General features: G+C 46.2%; 1 protein-coding gene across 4 annotated transcripts in view; it reads right to left on the minus strand.

Moving 5' to 3' along the window:
- The window catches only part of LOC120929093 (PHD finger protein 11-like), a 71,162-nt gene that overhangs the window by 14,427 nt on the left and 39,655 nt on the right, over positions 1–17,080 (minus strand). For all 4 annotated transcript variants that reach the window (XM_040340300.1, XM_040340302.1, XM_040340299.1 and 1 more), the window contains one exon: positions 4,193–4,242. In XM_040340300.1, the coding sequence (XP_040196234.1) occupies positions 4,193–4,242 (50 nt within the window). The remainder of the gene's footprint in view (positions 1–4,192; positions 4,243–17,080) is intronic.

The following is a 17,080-nucleotide window of genomic DNA, read 5'->3' on the forward strand; positions in this document are numbered from 1 at the left end:
CAACTGCCCTGATTTCCCGTACACAGTTGTTTCATGGCCAGTGGTACATTTGTTCTGGCAGATACATTAACTAATATGTGACACAGATATCAACAGTATTTGGTAATACTTGTCATGGTTTCTGGTTAGTGGCTTTATGTATGTTCTTCATCTTATTGTACCATTGTACAGTTAAATGTCAAGTTTACTTTTGCTGTCTGTGAACTTGCAATTAAAGCGGAGGTTCACCCTAAAAAACATGTATAAACCATTCCATCCAGCCGACATGTACAGTATGCTGTTTTTTTTTTTTTTCCGCTGTACATACCGTTGTATAGCTATTTTCCCCCCGGCTTCCGTGTAGTGCCTCCCACGGGAGTGGGCGTTCCTATTCAGAGACTAAGTGATTGAGGTGATGACAAAAGCTTCCCCCGGCGCATAATGCGCGTCACCAGTTTCCGAAAGAAGCCGAACGTCGGTGCGCAGGCGCCGTATATAGATTCGACTCACAGTTCGACGCACATTATGTGCCGGGAGGAAGCTTTTGTCATCACGTCAATCACTTAGTCTCTGAATAGGAACGCCCACTGGGTGCGGGAGGCACTACCCGGAAGCCTGGGGGTAAAATAGCTATACAAGGGTATGTACAGCGGAAAAAAAAAACAGCATACTGTACATGTCGGCAGTATGCTGGATGGAATGGTATATACATGTTTTAGGGTGAACCTCCGCTTTAAATAACTGTGGGGATCTGCTGCCCTCTACTGTCTGTATTCGTAATTTATTTAGTGTGTAGCACTACCTGTCCCTGCTAGACTGGCTTGAAAACCCTATAAGGAGGAAATTGAAAGAGATAGGGAGGAGGTGACACTACGTGTCCACATACACAAATTTAATTACTGAAATACTGTATTTTATCCAAACCAGGAGCAGAGACTATTAGGTAATTGTTTCTGTGCTCTGTGTTCCAACTGAAGCTGCCCATAAGTTTGTGATCTGAATCCTAGTGACAGACAAGTCTCGGTCCTATTGTTATTATCTCACATGCACAGGGTCAGATAGCTAGCTCTGTGTTGTTGAACAAAGGATAAATGACAATACAAAAAAACTTAAGTCCAAAGGTGCTAAAAAATTATATATAAAATTATTAAATATTGCACAGTCCAAAACAATTTTTTATAAATCTTGCTGAAGAAAGCTCCAATCACTGTGCTCTTAGTCTTATAAGTGCCTCAGATACTCTTTATATAATTGGTCCACCACAAAGTGTACAAAATGCACACTTACCAACAGCATCTATAATGCGCCTTTGGTGTCTTAGGGTACCTGTCACGTACCTGAAGGGAGACTGAAGTGACGAGGTCGGCCTCTCTTGTATCTCCAGGGCTGGTCCCGCTGGAGGTGGAACAGAGGGTACTGAAAGACAAGCTTCCTGACGATGCTGACAAGCGAAATGCATTGAGGCTGTGCGTTCGCCATACGTGACGTCATTTCTGGTTTGATCCGCTTAGAACATTCGCCCATTTTGGAAAGCACGCCGACTCGGACTGAGGGATCAAATACTTATTTCACTTATTAAAATGGAGTTCCACCCAAAAATGGAACTTCTGCTTTTCGGAACCCTCCCCCCCTCCGGTGTCACATTTGGCACCTTTCAGGGGGAAGGGGGGAGTAGATACCCACCCGTGGGTATCTACGCCACTTCCGGCGCCTTCTCCATCCCCCCGCTGTCTTCTGGGAGACACACAGGTCCCAGAGGACAGCGGGGACCAGTGGGATCGCGCAGCGCAAGTCGCGCATGCGCAGTAGGGAACCAGGAAGTGAAGCCGTAAGGCTTCGGGTGCCGACATCGCAGGCGTGTCCTTATTTTAAAAGTCAACAGTTGCAGTATTTGTAGCTGCTGACTTAAAAAAAACAAAAAAACAGTGGAACTCCGCTTTAGAATGCAAATCAATGTATAACTTTTTTGCTACGTTTTTCTGGATATTTTTGTTGTTATTCTGTCTCTCACTGTTAAAATTCATTTTGTTCCCTCACTGTATATAAAGAGTATCTTTATAAGGCACTTATAAGACCAAGAGCATGGTGACTGGAGATTCTTTCAGCAAGATTTCTGAAAAAAAAATTTGGACTGTGCAATATTTAATAATAATTTATAATTTTATATATACCGTATTTATCGGCGTATACCATGCACTTTTTTGCCCTGAAAATCAGGGCAAAATCGTGGGTGCGCGATATACGCTGATACCCGCTTCCCGCGCTCAGTTTGAAGCCTCCGCCGACATATACCGAGCGCAGTACACTCGGGTACATTCGGCCAGGCTCGGCTTCGCTCGTGGTCACGCTCTGTGACGTTTATGCGTAAGAAGCCACGCGTGGCCGAATGTGCCCGAGTGTAGTGCGCTCGGTATATGTTGGCGGAGGCTTCAAACTGAGCGCGGGAAGTGGGGATTTGACTCGGAGAAGCCGGGAGGACACCACCGAGGTCGCGGACGGACGCCGGACCGGACAAGGAAGCCGGGCAAGACACAAAAACTGTAAGTACTGTAAGTAATAAAATGTTTTTTTTTTACAGGTTGTCGGATCAACATTAGAAGTGCGCAATATACGCCGGAGCGCGCAATACCCTGATAAATACGGTAAATTTTTTCTCACTTTTGGACTTTCACGTTTTCTTGGATTTATCCTTTGTTCACATGCAATTATTGTATATTACTTTTATTGTGTTAGCGCTTTTCTTTTCATAGTTCTTCCTTTTCAGAGGTGGTTTATTCACTTAAAGGGCAGCTTCACATTTTTCATTATATTGTCACTTTGATTTGTGCAGAAACTGACCAGAAACTGACTGCATGGTGTGCACTAGAGTCAACTAAAGCTATTGGAATACATGGAAAATACTGTGCATGCATTTTGTGCATAAAAAAAGCACACGGAACTGCGTCTGGTTTGAACTGGCCATAAGGCCGGGTTCACACCTATGCGAATTGAGTGAGGCTTAAACCTCATCTAATTTCATATAACATTAGAAAATACATTGATTTTATTGAGGCTGGTTCACATATGTGCGTTGCATTCGCACTGCACATTGCCCAAAAAACTTGTGCCTTTTCTAGGCATTGCAGTGCGGCTCAGGTGCAAATTCAGGCCCATTATCTTCTATGGGCACGCATCTGATTTGCAGATGTGTTCATTTCTCATCAAGATTTCTGTCATTCTCCTCAATACACTTCCCCCCCCCTCCCCCTCCTCTCTCCCAGGTCTCCAAATTCGCAGCTAAAACGGAGATGATCTGCTGAACAGCTCTCTTATCTCTTTGCAGAGAGATAAGAGCGCTGGAATTCGCACCGCACAAGTGTGAATCCAGCCTAAAGGTTAGCACACTATCCTATTTAGAGAAGGCAATTTGTCATTGCTTTAAATAGACTTGAGAAGAATCTTATTGTTCTTTATCACCCCACTGGGGAGATTTTACTTTCCCTCCTGCCCCAATGATATTAGGATAAGAAATGAGGGGAGCAGCTGGCACTTGGACAAGAAAAATTAAAGACAACGTTAACCTAAAACTTTATCTAGAACAAAATATCATTTTTTGGCTGGGGTTGAGTTATAAACCAGTTAGGGTTTAAAACACACTTGTGCATCCTTTTAGTACGCTTCAAAGGAAAGCTTCAGCCCAAAAAAAAAAAAAGGAATAGCTCATTAAAAGTTTGAATGGTGATGCAATTTTCACTTAAAAATTGGAGATTTCCCACACAGTATTTATTTTCTACCACAATTTTCCTTAGTCTCCTTGCTTGGAGAGGGCTAGCTTCCTTTAACCTAATATCACTGAGCCCCAGCCGTCATGCACCCACCGCCAACATGTAACTGGACAGAAAAGGGGAAGCCAAGGTATTGAGCATGTCACTCTGTCACTATGCTGTCTTCTCCTATCAGCATGCGCCTTTCGCACATGACATTACTCCAAAGTTTTTGTAATTAACCCCTAAGTACATCCAAGCATGTGTTCTGCTCATACAGGGAAAATATGATCAAAGATCTGTCTATGACAACATCATAATATAGCAGAACAAGGGACTCTCTCTGGAGTAAAACACCAAGGGTATATCACACGCAGGACATTGACACACACGCCAAAAACATTCAATCAAATACTGTACATTCATTTAATCATATACCAATGCTTTCTGGGCATTCAGGAAATTCTTACTTTTTGGTCATTGCTTAGATTCATCAACTTGTCAACATTTGCAGGAAATTCTGTAAAGAATTCAATAAAATCACATCAGGGGATTAAACTTTGTCATTTGCACATGTCCTGTTTTATAGGCACCAAAGGCAGCTACTTGAATTTCCTACATATCACACCTTAATTTTATTGGTAAATTTTATGGAAGAGTTTTCAGCAATCCTAGAAACTGGTGTACTATTGCCGGAGACACCAGGTTTTGGTGTAGTCTGGGAAACCAATGTCTGTGCGAATCTTTGCTCCAGAACATAATATTATTGGCATGCCACTGCCTTGGTCTGCGATTTATAACCAATTTATTTGATCTCTGGTTGAGCTCTTGGGAGGGTTTTCTTTCAAGGGGAACCTGTCACTTTGCCCTGCAAATTGTGGAGCACTGAATATCACTGAAAAAAAAGTATTTATCTTATGCAACCTCATATAAATCTTGGTTGCTGGCTGCTTATTTTGAGCCTGTGTACATGAGCTGTTGATGCATTAGATACAATACAATTCTATGGGGAAACAAAAGCAACTTGAAGCAGGTGAAATGAAGGATATCAAATGCAGGTCAAATGCACCTATCTTTTGTGGCTGGTGTTTTCAGGTGGTAATCGCATGAAAGCATGATGACAGCGACTTCCAATCATCCCCTGAGGAAGTCACTCTGACGAAACTCGTATGTGTAGGGTGGGTCTGCTGACGTCATCATCCTAGGAGACGTAACTGTATGAAGGCTGTGGTGCTGGAGTTTGCACTTGCAGCCTGATGGCTTTTATGCACTTGTGATATACTGATGTGATCTTCACTCATGTGAGCTTCATTTTTTATTATTTAATAAAGCCGTTTTATCATACTTCACTATTGCAAGTGTAGGGATCTACTACCCTCTACTGTTACCTGCAAATATTACACAGTTTTGTGTATATTTATGTGTATCGCTTCCTGCCCCTGCTGGCTGGGCCTTGAAAAAAACAGGACAGAGGAAGTGAGAGAGAGAGAGAGAGAAACTCTCAGCCACATGCCCTGTCCAGGGGACTTGCTGCTTGCTGTATTTTCACCCAGATCTGAAGCAGAGCCCATTCTGTGCCTGTTGACTTTGCTAGAACTCCAGTAATTTCCTAACTTCTTGCAGCATGCTGACAATGCTGCACTGGACCCTCAAGCAAGCTCTCCCTGAAGTAACTGTATGGACTACAGAACACCTCTCCAATGGGCAGAGAGTATATTACGATCAGGATTGCCAGTGCCAGATAGCCATTCCAGGATGGTTGGCGAACAGTTGGATGACCTTCCCATGACTGCAGATCTTGCCTTCAGGTCACCGACACAAGGACAGATGCCGCATGATCCTCTGGGCTCCTGTAGCTTGAGTTTGCATCACCTAGCCCTTTGCTGATAATAACAGTACATACATCCAAAGTACATACAGGTATTTATCTCTTCTTATATAATGTTTGTATTATTTCTATACTGGTTTGCATCTACATACTTATGGCAACGCTGTATCCTGGCCTAGGCCAACAAGGGCCCCCTACACAGCCCCCCTGGAGCAAAGAACCGAGGGGGGGGGGCGGGGTGCTGATGAAAAAAACAAGTGCAATCTCTTCTCTTCTGATGCAAGATAATAAGCGGGGGGGGGCCTGGGGGGGTCTAAACACTGGACTTAACATAAAATGTTTCAAGTGCACTTGCCCCTTTAAGAAAACTCATCTATGCTCTCAACTCATGTGTATAGTCACTCAAATTAATGAATAATATCACTTATAGCAACAATTAATCAAAGTGTTTCACATGTACAAATAAATATAAAGGGCCAGATCCACGTACATCGGCGCATATATAGGCCGGCGTAGCGCATCTCATTTCCGCTACGCCGGCTCAACTTATAGAGGCAAGCACCGTATCCTTAGAGCATTTGCTCCCAACGTTGCACCAGCGCAACATAAATTCGTAGGCGTAAGCCGGCGTAATTCAAAGTAGGAAGGAAGTGGGCGTGTTCCATTTAAATGAACCGTGACCCCATGCCAATGAAGGGCCGAACGAACGGCGTATGCGCCGTGACGCTGACGTATGTCCCGCACCCCTCTGCGCATGCTCGCAACTAGACCCGGCATAATCCCTGAGATACGCCCAGGGCATAAATACGCCCAGACATGCACCCATCGAGCGCAAAAGTACATCCGCTTCTTTCCCAAGGTACTTTTGTCTGCTGTTTGGTTTAGAGCCATGTCTGCTCCAGCTACTGGGAAGCAGAGGAGGAAGCTTAATTTCTCCGACCAGAAGGATGTGATCATCGGGGCCATGTCCAGGTATGATGTGTACCTCCATAGTGCACAGAGTGGCACCACCAGTCAGGCCAAGAAGGAGGAGATCCTTTTGCAGATTGCTACAGAGGTCAATGCCCTGGGACATGAGGTGAGGACCTCCAAGGACATCCAGAAAAAGATCAATGACCTGCGTCGCCTGGTCCGAGGTAAGCTGGCCAGGATAAGGAGTCATGCCAGTGGCACTGGAGGGGGACCAGCCACTACTTTGACGCTCACTCCTGATGAGCAGGTGGAGGGCTTTGACTCCATTGAGGATGCCTTGAGGACAGGTAAGTGTGTTTTATCTCCTATTTGGTGTGTAGCATGTGAGGGGGTGGAAGGGAACATGTGACAAGTGTGTGGGTCCACCAACATGTGAATGTTTTGTGTCATCCACAGATGTGCAGGAGGGAGCGGGGCCATCTGCTGCCAGTGGCCATCCCACACTATCCTCCGAACATCATTCTGAGCCTGACCCCCTGGGAAGCCATGAGTCATCGGTGGAGAGGAGTGGCCACACCTCTCCTCAGGAGGTGGTTGAGGAGGAGACGGTGAACATTAATACAGATGTTTGCCTCTACTTAAAGGAGTCTCCCTCTTTGGCCGGGCCCTCTCAGACCTCCATCCCCATCAGGAGAAGCCCCTCAGGGTCCTCCCCCAACAGGTCTACCCCCTCAAGGGACTCCCCTTATAGACGGCCCCAAGCCTCTCCTGGCCCCAGGAAGGCTACCAGGAAGACTAGGGGGGTGTCCGAGTTCCTCCCGGAACATCTCAAGAGGGAACAGGCCCGCCAGACCCGCCATCTGGGTGAGGTTGCCGTCCAGATGTGGCGAGTGGCAGACAGCATGGCCTCCTCTGCACAGATCATTGACAGTGTCCAGGATGTCAGTGGCAACTGTGCTGCTGTGGTCACCTGCCTGGGGGATCTGCAGGCCTAGTGGCAGAGGTCCAGACCCTGGCCGAGGCCGTACGGGACAATACTGCTGCCATCCAGGCGGAGAGGAGGCAGTCAAGGCTGCTGCCGGCCGAGACCAATGCGGTCCTCACCCGCATCGACCTGGCGATGGAGGGCAGGCAGCCAGGGAGAGACCAGGGGATGCTCCTGATTCCCCCCCCCACCTGAGGCTCCCACCATGCAGCTAAGGAGCCGTGGCCGTGGCACCAGGCGTGGGCCACGACAGGGCCGATGAGTGCGTTTTTTTTGTATACCCAGATTATGAGTTTTTTTTTGTTTGTAGACCCAGCACACGGTCAGTAGTGCAGGCTACAGTGTGACTGGTGTGTGAATGTGGGGGTGACACTCCTGCCAGTAAGGGGTGTCACCCTGGCTCGTCGGGGAGAATTTATCCCCAAGGCCATGTGAATGTGGTATGAATGGACAGCGACACCATTGGAGCCTTGGCACGGCGTTGCTGCTCCCAAGTCCTGCATGGTGGACTTGGGCTAATCCAATGTGATGTGGATGTGGTGTGTGTGAGCTAGGGACCACAGTGGTGTGCATGCATGCATTGTCCATGTGCCATGATGAATGTGTGTGTTTAACGTGCAAAGATGCCTACTGTGAGGCATCTCCTGACTGCTCTTCCCTCAGCAGACGGGGTAGCCTCGGTTAGGGGGGGAATGTCTGGTTCGGGAGTCAGGTCATCACATATGTCAATCTCCAGGCCCTTTCTCATGGCGTAGTTGTGTAGTGCCACATGTGTGCAATCAATGGCTCCCACGGTGCGTGGGAATCCTGCAATTCTGAAGAAATCCTGCATTACCTTCAGCCGCAGATGCTCCTGGGTGGGTCTAATCATGTGGTGGGACATGCGTCTGAGGATTGTGGGGACAACCTGGTGCACGCATCTGCTCATGGAGGATTGTGCCATCCCAGACACGACTCCACTTGTACGCTGGAACGAGCCACTGGCAAGGAAATGGAGTGTTGCCAGTACCTTGACCAGTGGCTCCACTGCATGTGAGCGATCTGTCTTGCTGGTGATGTCATCTTGCAGGGTTGTGGCTAATTCCAGGATGGCATCGGGGCTGAATCTGAAGATGCGATACACCTCCGAATCACCCATGCCAAAGACGTTTATGCGCGGTCGGTATATCCTCTCCCGTGCCCTCCTCCTACGCGCCTGTGAAGCCAGTAATATAGCTATGACCATGGATGCCCCTGGCATGTTGGCATACCGATTGTTGTCCTGCAAGTGTGGATGCTCAGCTCGTCCGTAACGATGCTGCTGCAGCTGCTCTCCGGGTGACCTGTGCATGTCTGCTGCTGAATTACCCCTGCTTTTATGAGGGGTAACTTTAGACCGGACGTACAACTTACGCGCGGCGCGCACGTACATTTGTGGATCGCCGTATCTCCCTCATTTGCATATTTGAATAGGAAATCAATGGGAGTGCCAGATGCGTCCAGCGTCGGCGTAGGAAAGTTATGTAGGTCGGAAGAAGCCTATTTTCAGGCGTATCTAGTTCTGTGGATACGGCGCATAGTTACGCCGGCGCATATATACACTTACGCCGCACATCTCGAGATACGCCGGCGTAAGTGCTTTGTGGATCTGGCCCATAGTGATTTCAGCAATACAAAAGTGTATATGTTTTTTTTCGCTGGACCTCCGCTTTAAAAACTGTTTTTTTGGCAGGAAAATTACTTAAAACCTCCAATCATTGTCCACTTCACATCCGCACTATAGCCGAATGAAGGCTACAGCGCGGACCTACTTTGCCAGAAGCCCGTCAATAGACGTCCTCCCGTGCTCGAGTGGCCTGCGTGCTCACTGCAGGGCGCGCGTGGCACGCTCTGTGATCAGCGAGTCTATGAGACTGAATCACAGATCGGAGTAAGGGGTCGATCTCGACCCCTTACCATGTGATCAGCTGTCAGCCAATGACAGCTGATCATATGATGTAAACAGCCGGTAATAGGCTGATAGCGCGAGGAGAAAAAAAAGCCAATCACCGGCGGCTAACAGAGGGACATCGGTCCCGATCAGGGAGAGCTGCCGCCAGCTCATCTGTCTTCCTGTCAGTGCCACCTACCAGTGTACAACAGTGCTGCCTACCAGTGCCCAACAGCGCTGCCATAACAAAGATATCCCTCTTCAAACAAATGACGTATATCGGTGTGCGGCGGTCCGGAAGTGGTTAATAGGGTATTGCACTTAAAAATCTTAAAGATGCCCTTTCAGGGACATGTCAGATGGAGCTGATTGAGTGATGTCATTGTGCATGTGCGCTGCCACTACTCATGGTGGTGCTCGAACCCTGATTGTGTTTGACACCCTGTACCATAAACTACCATATACTGCTGATTTGTAAGTGCAATACCCCATTAATAAATGGTGTAGCACTACCCCCTGCAGGAGCCGCTGATTTGTTTGGGATCTACTCTCTTTTGGTGTTGCTCACCCCTATTTAACTGGCTCAAACCCTCCATTGACACATCAGAAATCTGGAGAATGAGATATTGTGACCCCTACTGAGCTGGGGTCACAATAGCAAGCATGCAACATACAGTGACAATATAGCAATGGAATTACCTGTGGCTGTGGACGGTCCCTCCAGACAAAGGAAGAGAGATGAAGAATACACTCCACACAGTGAATATAGGAAGAGGTAAGTTTACTGTATAGAACTTAACAGGGCACGCATAAGTTCAAACATAAACACAACTAGCAAGTTAAGAATTAAATATCCGCAAGGGCCCTTGCAAGGATCTGCAATTTATGTAATCAGACGGAAATTAACCTATGAATGGTACCATTCGTTTACTCTAATAGCAGGAAGTCCATGTTCGCGAGCGCCCTCTAACGGGCAGTCCTACAGAACAGTTACTATCCCCGTTGCGGCCGGTCGGTGCACGTAAGAGTTTGTAATCCACAGGTGGCAATTGGGGAAAAGAGGCCTAAGCAACAGAATGTCTAGGGTAATTGGATGTTGGTGGATTGACTGCTCGTCAGCGTCAACCACTTCTGTGTAACACTGGAACAGTTAAATGAACCTCTAAGTTCCGGCTAGGGGCCGAACAAGTGTCTGTGGTCTGTGAAATGGTATTAGGTGTCTGTATTAAACCGAGAGTCTGAAGCTGAGCAAGTGCTCTCTCACCCAACAGGCCGATCCACCTGAATTCTCCTCAGAAAGGGAGCGCTGACAAGCACTGCTCCACGGGACACACAGGATCCCGGACGGAGGCGCTCCACTGTTTCAGTGTCAGCTGAGCAGTCTCCTCAATCTTCAGGCGCACGGGCCGGATGCTGGAGTCTTGCTTCCGTCTGAATGGTTGGCTTCTCAATGGATAGGCCCCAGGCTTCTGGCCTAACAGCACGGCTGAGTTCTGCTAGCGGCTCCGCAGAGGAGAGAATTGCAGGTCCCGAGAGAGCGAAAGCAACCACTCCCTTTCCTTAAATAACCTCCCCCATAAGTCCGTGCAGAGGTGTCACATGTTCCAATAACACAGGGCAATGTGGGAAGTGTAGTCTGTTTCTCCTACGAGTCGGTGGAGTCCATATCTCCTGCTACTTGCATTCCCACAATGCATAACTTCCTTAAAGGTATCTTACATATTTACAAAAAAATGGATAAAGTTCCAGTGGGGAAGACCTGTCGTAAAGTTCTGACAGGGTGACCCCGCTACAATGGTATTGAAGTTTACTGCACTATGAGTTTCCTAAGGTCCCTAAGGTTCCTGTGATGTAAAAAAATGAGACAAAAATAAATCATTTCAGAACGATTTCCACCTTTAATGTGACCTATAAACTGTACAACTCAGTTGAACAACAAACTGAAATCTTTTAGGTGGAGGGAAATAAAAATAAAAAAGTAAAATAATATGGTTGCATAAGTGTGCACACCCTTAAACTAATACTTTGTTGAAGCACCTTTTGAATTTTTTACAGCACATCTTGACTTGGCAATGTTTTCCCACTTTTCTTTGCAAAAAACACTCCAAATCTGTCAGGCCTCGTACACACGGCCGAGGAACTCGACGTGCCAAACACGTCGAGTTCCTCGTCGAGTTCAGGGATGAAGCCGCCGAGGAGCTCGGCGGGCCGCCTTCTCCCATAGAACAACGAGAAAATAGAGAACATGTTCTCTATTTTCTCGACGAGTTCCTCGGCGGCTCCATCGGGCCAAAAGTGTACAGACGACAGAGTTTCTCGGCAGAATCCGGCTCTGACTGAGTTTCTCGCCGAATTCTGCCGAGAAACTCTGTCGTGTGTACGAGGCCTCAGATTGTGAAGGCATCTCCTGTGCACAGCCCTCTTCAGATCACCCCACAGATTTTCAACCGGATTCGGGTCTGGGCTCTGGCTGGGACATTCCAAAACTTTAATCTTCTTCTGGTGAAGCTATTCCTTTGATGATTTGGATGTATGCTTTGGGTTGTTGTCATGCTGAAAGCTGAAGTTCCTCTTCATGTTCAGCTTTCTAGCAGAAGCCTGAAGGTTTTGTGCCAATGTTGACTGGTCTTTGGAACTATTCTTAATTCCCTCTACCTTGATTAAGGCCCCTGTTCCAGCTGAAGAAAAAATACCCCAACGCATGATGCTGACACCAACACGCTTCACTGTGGGTATGGTGTTCTTTTGGTGATGTGCAGTGTTGTTTTTGTGCCAAACATATCTTTTGGAATAAAAAGTTCAACCTTGGTTTCCTCAGATCGTTGCACATTTTACCACATGCTTTTGGGAGACTTCAGATGTGTTTTTGCCAAATTTAGCCGGGCTTGGATGTTTTTCTTTGGAAGAAAATACTTCCGTCTTGTCACTCTACCCCATAGTCCAGACATATGAAGAATACGGGAGATTGTTGTCACATGTACCACACAGCCAGTACTTGCCAGATATTCCTGCAGCTCCTTTAATTTTGCTGTAAGCCCCATCCCATCCATCCTCCCTTTGATGTGGTGAAGTTGTCCTGTCCCCTTAGCAGAAAAACATAATGTTTCCACCTCCATGTTTGACGGTGGGGATGGTTTTCTTGAGGTCATAGGCAGCATTCCTCCTCCTCCAAACATGGTGAGTCCCTGCACTACTTTGGTACAATTTCCATGCGAGTTGATGTCTATAGACCTCAATGTTAAACCCTCAAGTAGCATGCAAATCGTACCTGAATAATATAGACATGATTTCAGTACGATTTCAGTACAACTTTGTATGCACAAGCAGCTTTAACCCTTGTCCCACCCAATACTTTCAGCATAGAAGCCCCTCTCAAGCACATTTTTCTACCACACATTCACTTCCTGGTTATTCCCTCAGGAAAAATGTGCTCCAAACAGGTAAAAAAAAAAAAACGTCCTCGATAATGAGCAAATCATTCGATTTATCCGTGGGTGCCCAGCTATTTATGATTTCTGTGACCCAAACTACAAAGACGAGATAAACTACAAAGACAAACTACAAAGACGAGATAAACTACAAAGACAATCTACAAAGACAATATCCCACTGACCACCAATGAAGGGAACATTCTTCTCACTGACCACCAATGTAAGGAGCATTCTTCCCACTGACCACCAATGTAAGGAGCATTCTTCCCACTGACCACCAATGTAAGGAGCATTCTTCCCACTGACCACCAATGTAAGGAGCATTCTTCCCACTGACCACCAATGCAAGAAGCATTCTTTTCACTGACCACCAATGTAAGGAGCATTCTTCCCACTGACCACCAATGTAAGGGACATCCTTTCCACTGACCGCCAATGTAAGGAGCATTCTTCACACTGACCACCAATGTTAGGAGCATTCTTCTCACTGACCACCAATGTAAGGGACATTCTTCCCACTGACCACCAATGTAATGAGCATTCTTCCTACTGACCACCAATGTAAGGAGCATTCTTCCTACTGACCACCAATGTAAGGGACATCCTTCCCACTGACCACCAATGTAAGGAGCATTCTTCCCACTGACCACCAATGTTAGGAGCATTCTTCTCACTGACCACCAATGTAAGGGACATTCTTCCCACTGATCACCAATGTAAGGAACATTCTTCTCACTGACCACCAATGTAAGGAGCATTCTTCCCACTGACCACCAATGTAAGGGGCATTCTTCTCATTCTTTATTATAGAGGACCCAAAATTGACCCCTATCTTCACGATTGGCAATGATGGGATGTACCCAATATCAACGTCTTCTCCGCCTCCGCTTCTCCTCCTCTTCTTCCTCATGCACTGCTACTGCCGCAGCAGCAATGACAACTGCGGTGGCAGGAAAATGAATTGCCTCACACCATGTATGTTTTTATTGGTTAATGCCAAAGTTGTGGCAAAGTCGAAGTTGTACTGATCCCAAATCGCGGCAAAATCGCACGACTTTGAAGTCGTATAAATGTGAAAGGGGCCTTAGGGTTTTTTGACTCTCTACTTTCCACTACAGATTAAAAAAGTAACAATTTCTCGCATATACGCTTGTTTGTTGATCTATATACAAGCCCCAGATTTGCTGCCTTGTAGAGAAAAATGTGAGGCTGATGTGGGTCCCAAATACAGGGACAGCTGGGAAAAGATCTTGGCGGCTGACCCACTGTGTCAGTTTCAGTGACCCAAAAACTGTCTCATTTGTTTATTCTCCATCGTACATATAGAACGTCAATACAGTTGCATAGGTGGGGCAGCAGGGACTCCCCCATTTGCCCAAAATGCCAGTTAAATTTAGGGAGTCTAAGGCCCCGTACACACGACCGGATCTATCCGCTGGGATTTATCCGCGGATCAGTTCCAGCGGATAGATCCGGTCGTGTGTAGGCCCGAGCGGACATTTCCCAGCTGATAAAAATCCAGCCGACGGATTTCCAGCGGATAAAAATGTTGTAGCATGCTACAAAATCTATCCGCCGGAATCCTGTCCTTTGGACTTATCCGGTCGTCTGTACAGACTCACCGGATAAGTCCGTCCGCTCCCCATCCCTTGCATGCGTCGGAATGATTCGACACATGCGTGGAAGTATTTACCTTCCAGCGTCGCGCACGTCGCCGCGACACGTGACCGCGAATGTTTTCCGCGCGGATTTTGATCTGATGGTGAGTACAAGCCATCAGATCAAAATCCGGAGGAGAAATGTCCGATGGAAACGGTCCGGCCGACAGTTTCCATCGGACATCCCCTCGTCTGTACGAGGCCTTATTCATATGCTTTGGAAATGTCTTAAATTAGTAAGATACTGGGAGGAGGTGGTCAGGACCATTAATTGTATAGATCAAGTCCAGTTACAACTGAATCTAATTACATGTATACTTGGTGGCTTGCTGGAAGAGCTTTATTTACTGTCTACGTACTGTATATTGCATTGGTTAGACTGCTCTATTTAGCCAGGAAAATGATAGCAAGATACTGGCTCTCTCCTTAAGTCCCCGCAAGTCATCAATGGGTTCAACAAGTCATCAATGGGTTTAACAAGTCAATAAAATGACAATAAAATGACAAGAAAAACACTTATCAGCATAGAAATGCAGCCCAAAATTTCTCAAAAAATTGGCGAGAATGGTTGGAGACTCTTGGAGTACCCCCCCCCCACAACTGATTTTAAAAAGATTGGTCCAAATGTAAAAGGTTGGCTGGAGGTTCATTTTATCTCGTAGATATTTTGAAGGAGAGGTGGGTGTCATGTACCTGGGTGTGTTTGAACCGGGATCTTCCTGGCACCAGGATCTTCCTGGCACCAGGTCTGTGGCACAATATGCTATCGAGTTCTGTACCCGTGCTGCGGAGACTAATTGGGCATTAAAATAACATCCCATTTGTTCCAAAGTCTAGACTCCTGAACATTACCACCCTGAATGGACAACCCTTGGGAGATGGCATTGTAAAATTTGAGACTACGACAATCACCCTTCAGGTAGGCGTTTTTCACAAAGAGGAAGTTGTCTTGTCTCTTATTGATTCTCCACTTCTTCCTGTTATCCTTGGTTACCCATGGTTACAACAAAATAACCCTTCTTTTGATTGGGAAAATGGAGAACTAACCTCTTGGGGGTCTTTCTGTCATCCAAACTGTTTGTCTCAACCCAAAAGACTTTCTGCTTGTATGTTGGCTCCCGTGACCATCCCACCTACCTTGCCTCGTGAATACCATGAGTTTGCAGACATATTTTGCAAGCAAAAGGCAGAAGTTTTACCCCCACATCGTTCTTTTGATTGTGCAATTAAATTGATTCCTGGAGCACCTCTTCCCAAAGGAAGGACCTATCCTCTGTCCTTGCCTGAACAAAAATCCATGGAGGAATACGTAAAAGACAACTTGGAAAGAGGTTTTATCCGACCCTCTTCTTCTCCAGTAGGGGCAGGTTTTTTCTTTGTTGAAAAAAAGATGATAGTCTAATTAATAAATTAATTACCAACAGAAGCAATGTGCCATTATTGAGTTCTTGATGAAGTAGGGGTGCAGGCTGTCCAACATCCGCAGAAAGCTACAGAATGTTTACGGAGATGACACCATTGACATTTTTTCTTCCATCTCTGCATACTCTTGTCAATGGTGTCATCTCCGTAAACAATCTGTAGCCTTCTGTGGATGTTAGAAAGCTTGTACCACTACTTTGTCAAGAACTCAATGACCAGTGTACACATTTGCCAGATGGATTAAACAATTATAATATATATTTTTGAAAGAATTATTATTTTACAGTATTTCTTCACACACCTGCTTAACCAGTTCCCGACCCCCGCATGTACATATACGTCCACAATATGGCACGTACAGGCACATGGGCGTACATGTACGTCCTTGCCTATTAGCGGGTGGGGGGTCCGATCGGGACCCCCCCGCTACATGCGGAGGTCGGGTCCGCTCGGGGAGCGATCCGGGACCACGGCGCGGCTATTTGTTTATAGCCGCTCCGTCGCGATCGCTCCCCGGAGCTGAAGAACGGGGAGAGCCGTATGTAAACACGGCTTCCCCGTGCTTCACTGTGGCGGCGCATCGATCGCGTCATTCCCTTTATAGGGAAGACACGATCGATGACGTCATTCCTACAGCCACACCCCCCTACAGTTGTAAACACATACTAGGTGCACCCTAACTCCTACAGCGCCCCCTGTGGTTAACTCCCAAACTGCAACTGTCATTTTCACAATAAAGAATGCAATTTAAATGCATTTTTTGCTGTGAAAATGACAATGGTCCCAAAAATGTGTCAAAATTGTCCGAAGTGTCCGCCATAATGTCGCAGTCACGAAAAAAATTGCTGATCGCCGCCATTAGTAGTAAAAAAAAAATAATTAATAAAAATGCAATAAAACTATCCCCTATTTTGTAAACGCTATAAATTTTGCGCAAACCAATCGATAAACGCTTATTGCGATTTTTTTTACTAAAAATAGGTAGAAGAATACGTATCGGCCTAAACTGAGGAAAAAAAATGTTTTTATATATGTTTTTGGGGGATATTTATTACAGCAAAAAGTAAAAAATATTGAATTTTTTTCAAAATTGTCGCTCTATTTTTGTTTATAGCGCAAAAACTAAAAACCGCAGATGTGATCAAATACCACCAAAAGAAAGCTCTATTTGTGGGGGGAAAAAGGACGCCAATTTTGTTTGGGAGCCACGTCG

Source organism: Rana temporaria, chromosome 2 (genome assembly GCF_905171775.1).
Source record: "Rana temporaria chromosome 2, aRanTem1.1, whole genome shotgun sequence".
Taxonomy (NCBI): domain Eukaryota; kingdom Metazoa; phylum Chordata; class Amphibia; order Anura; family Ranidae; genus Rana; species Rana temporaria.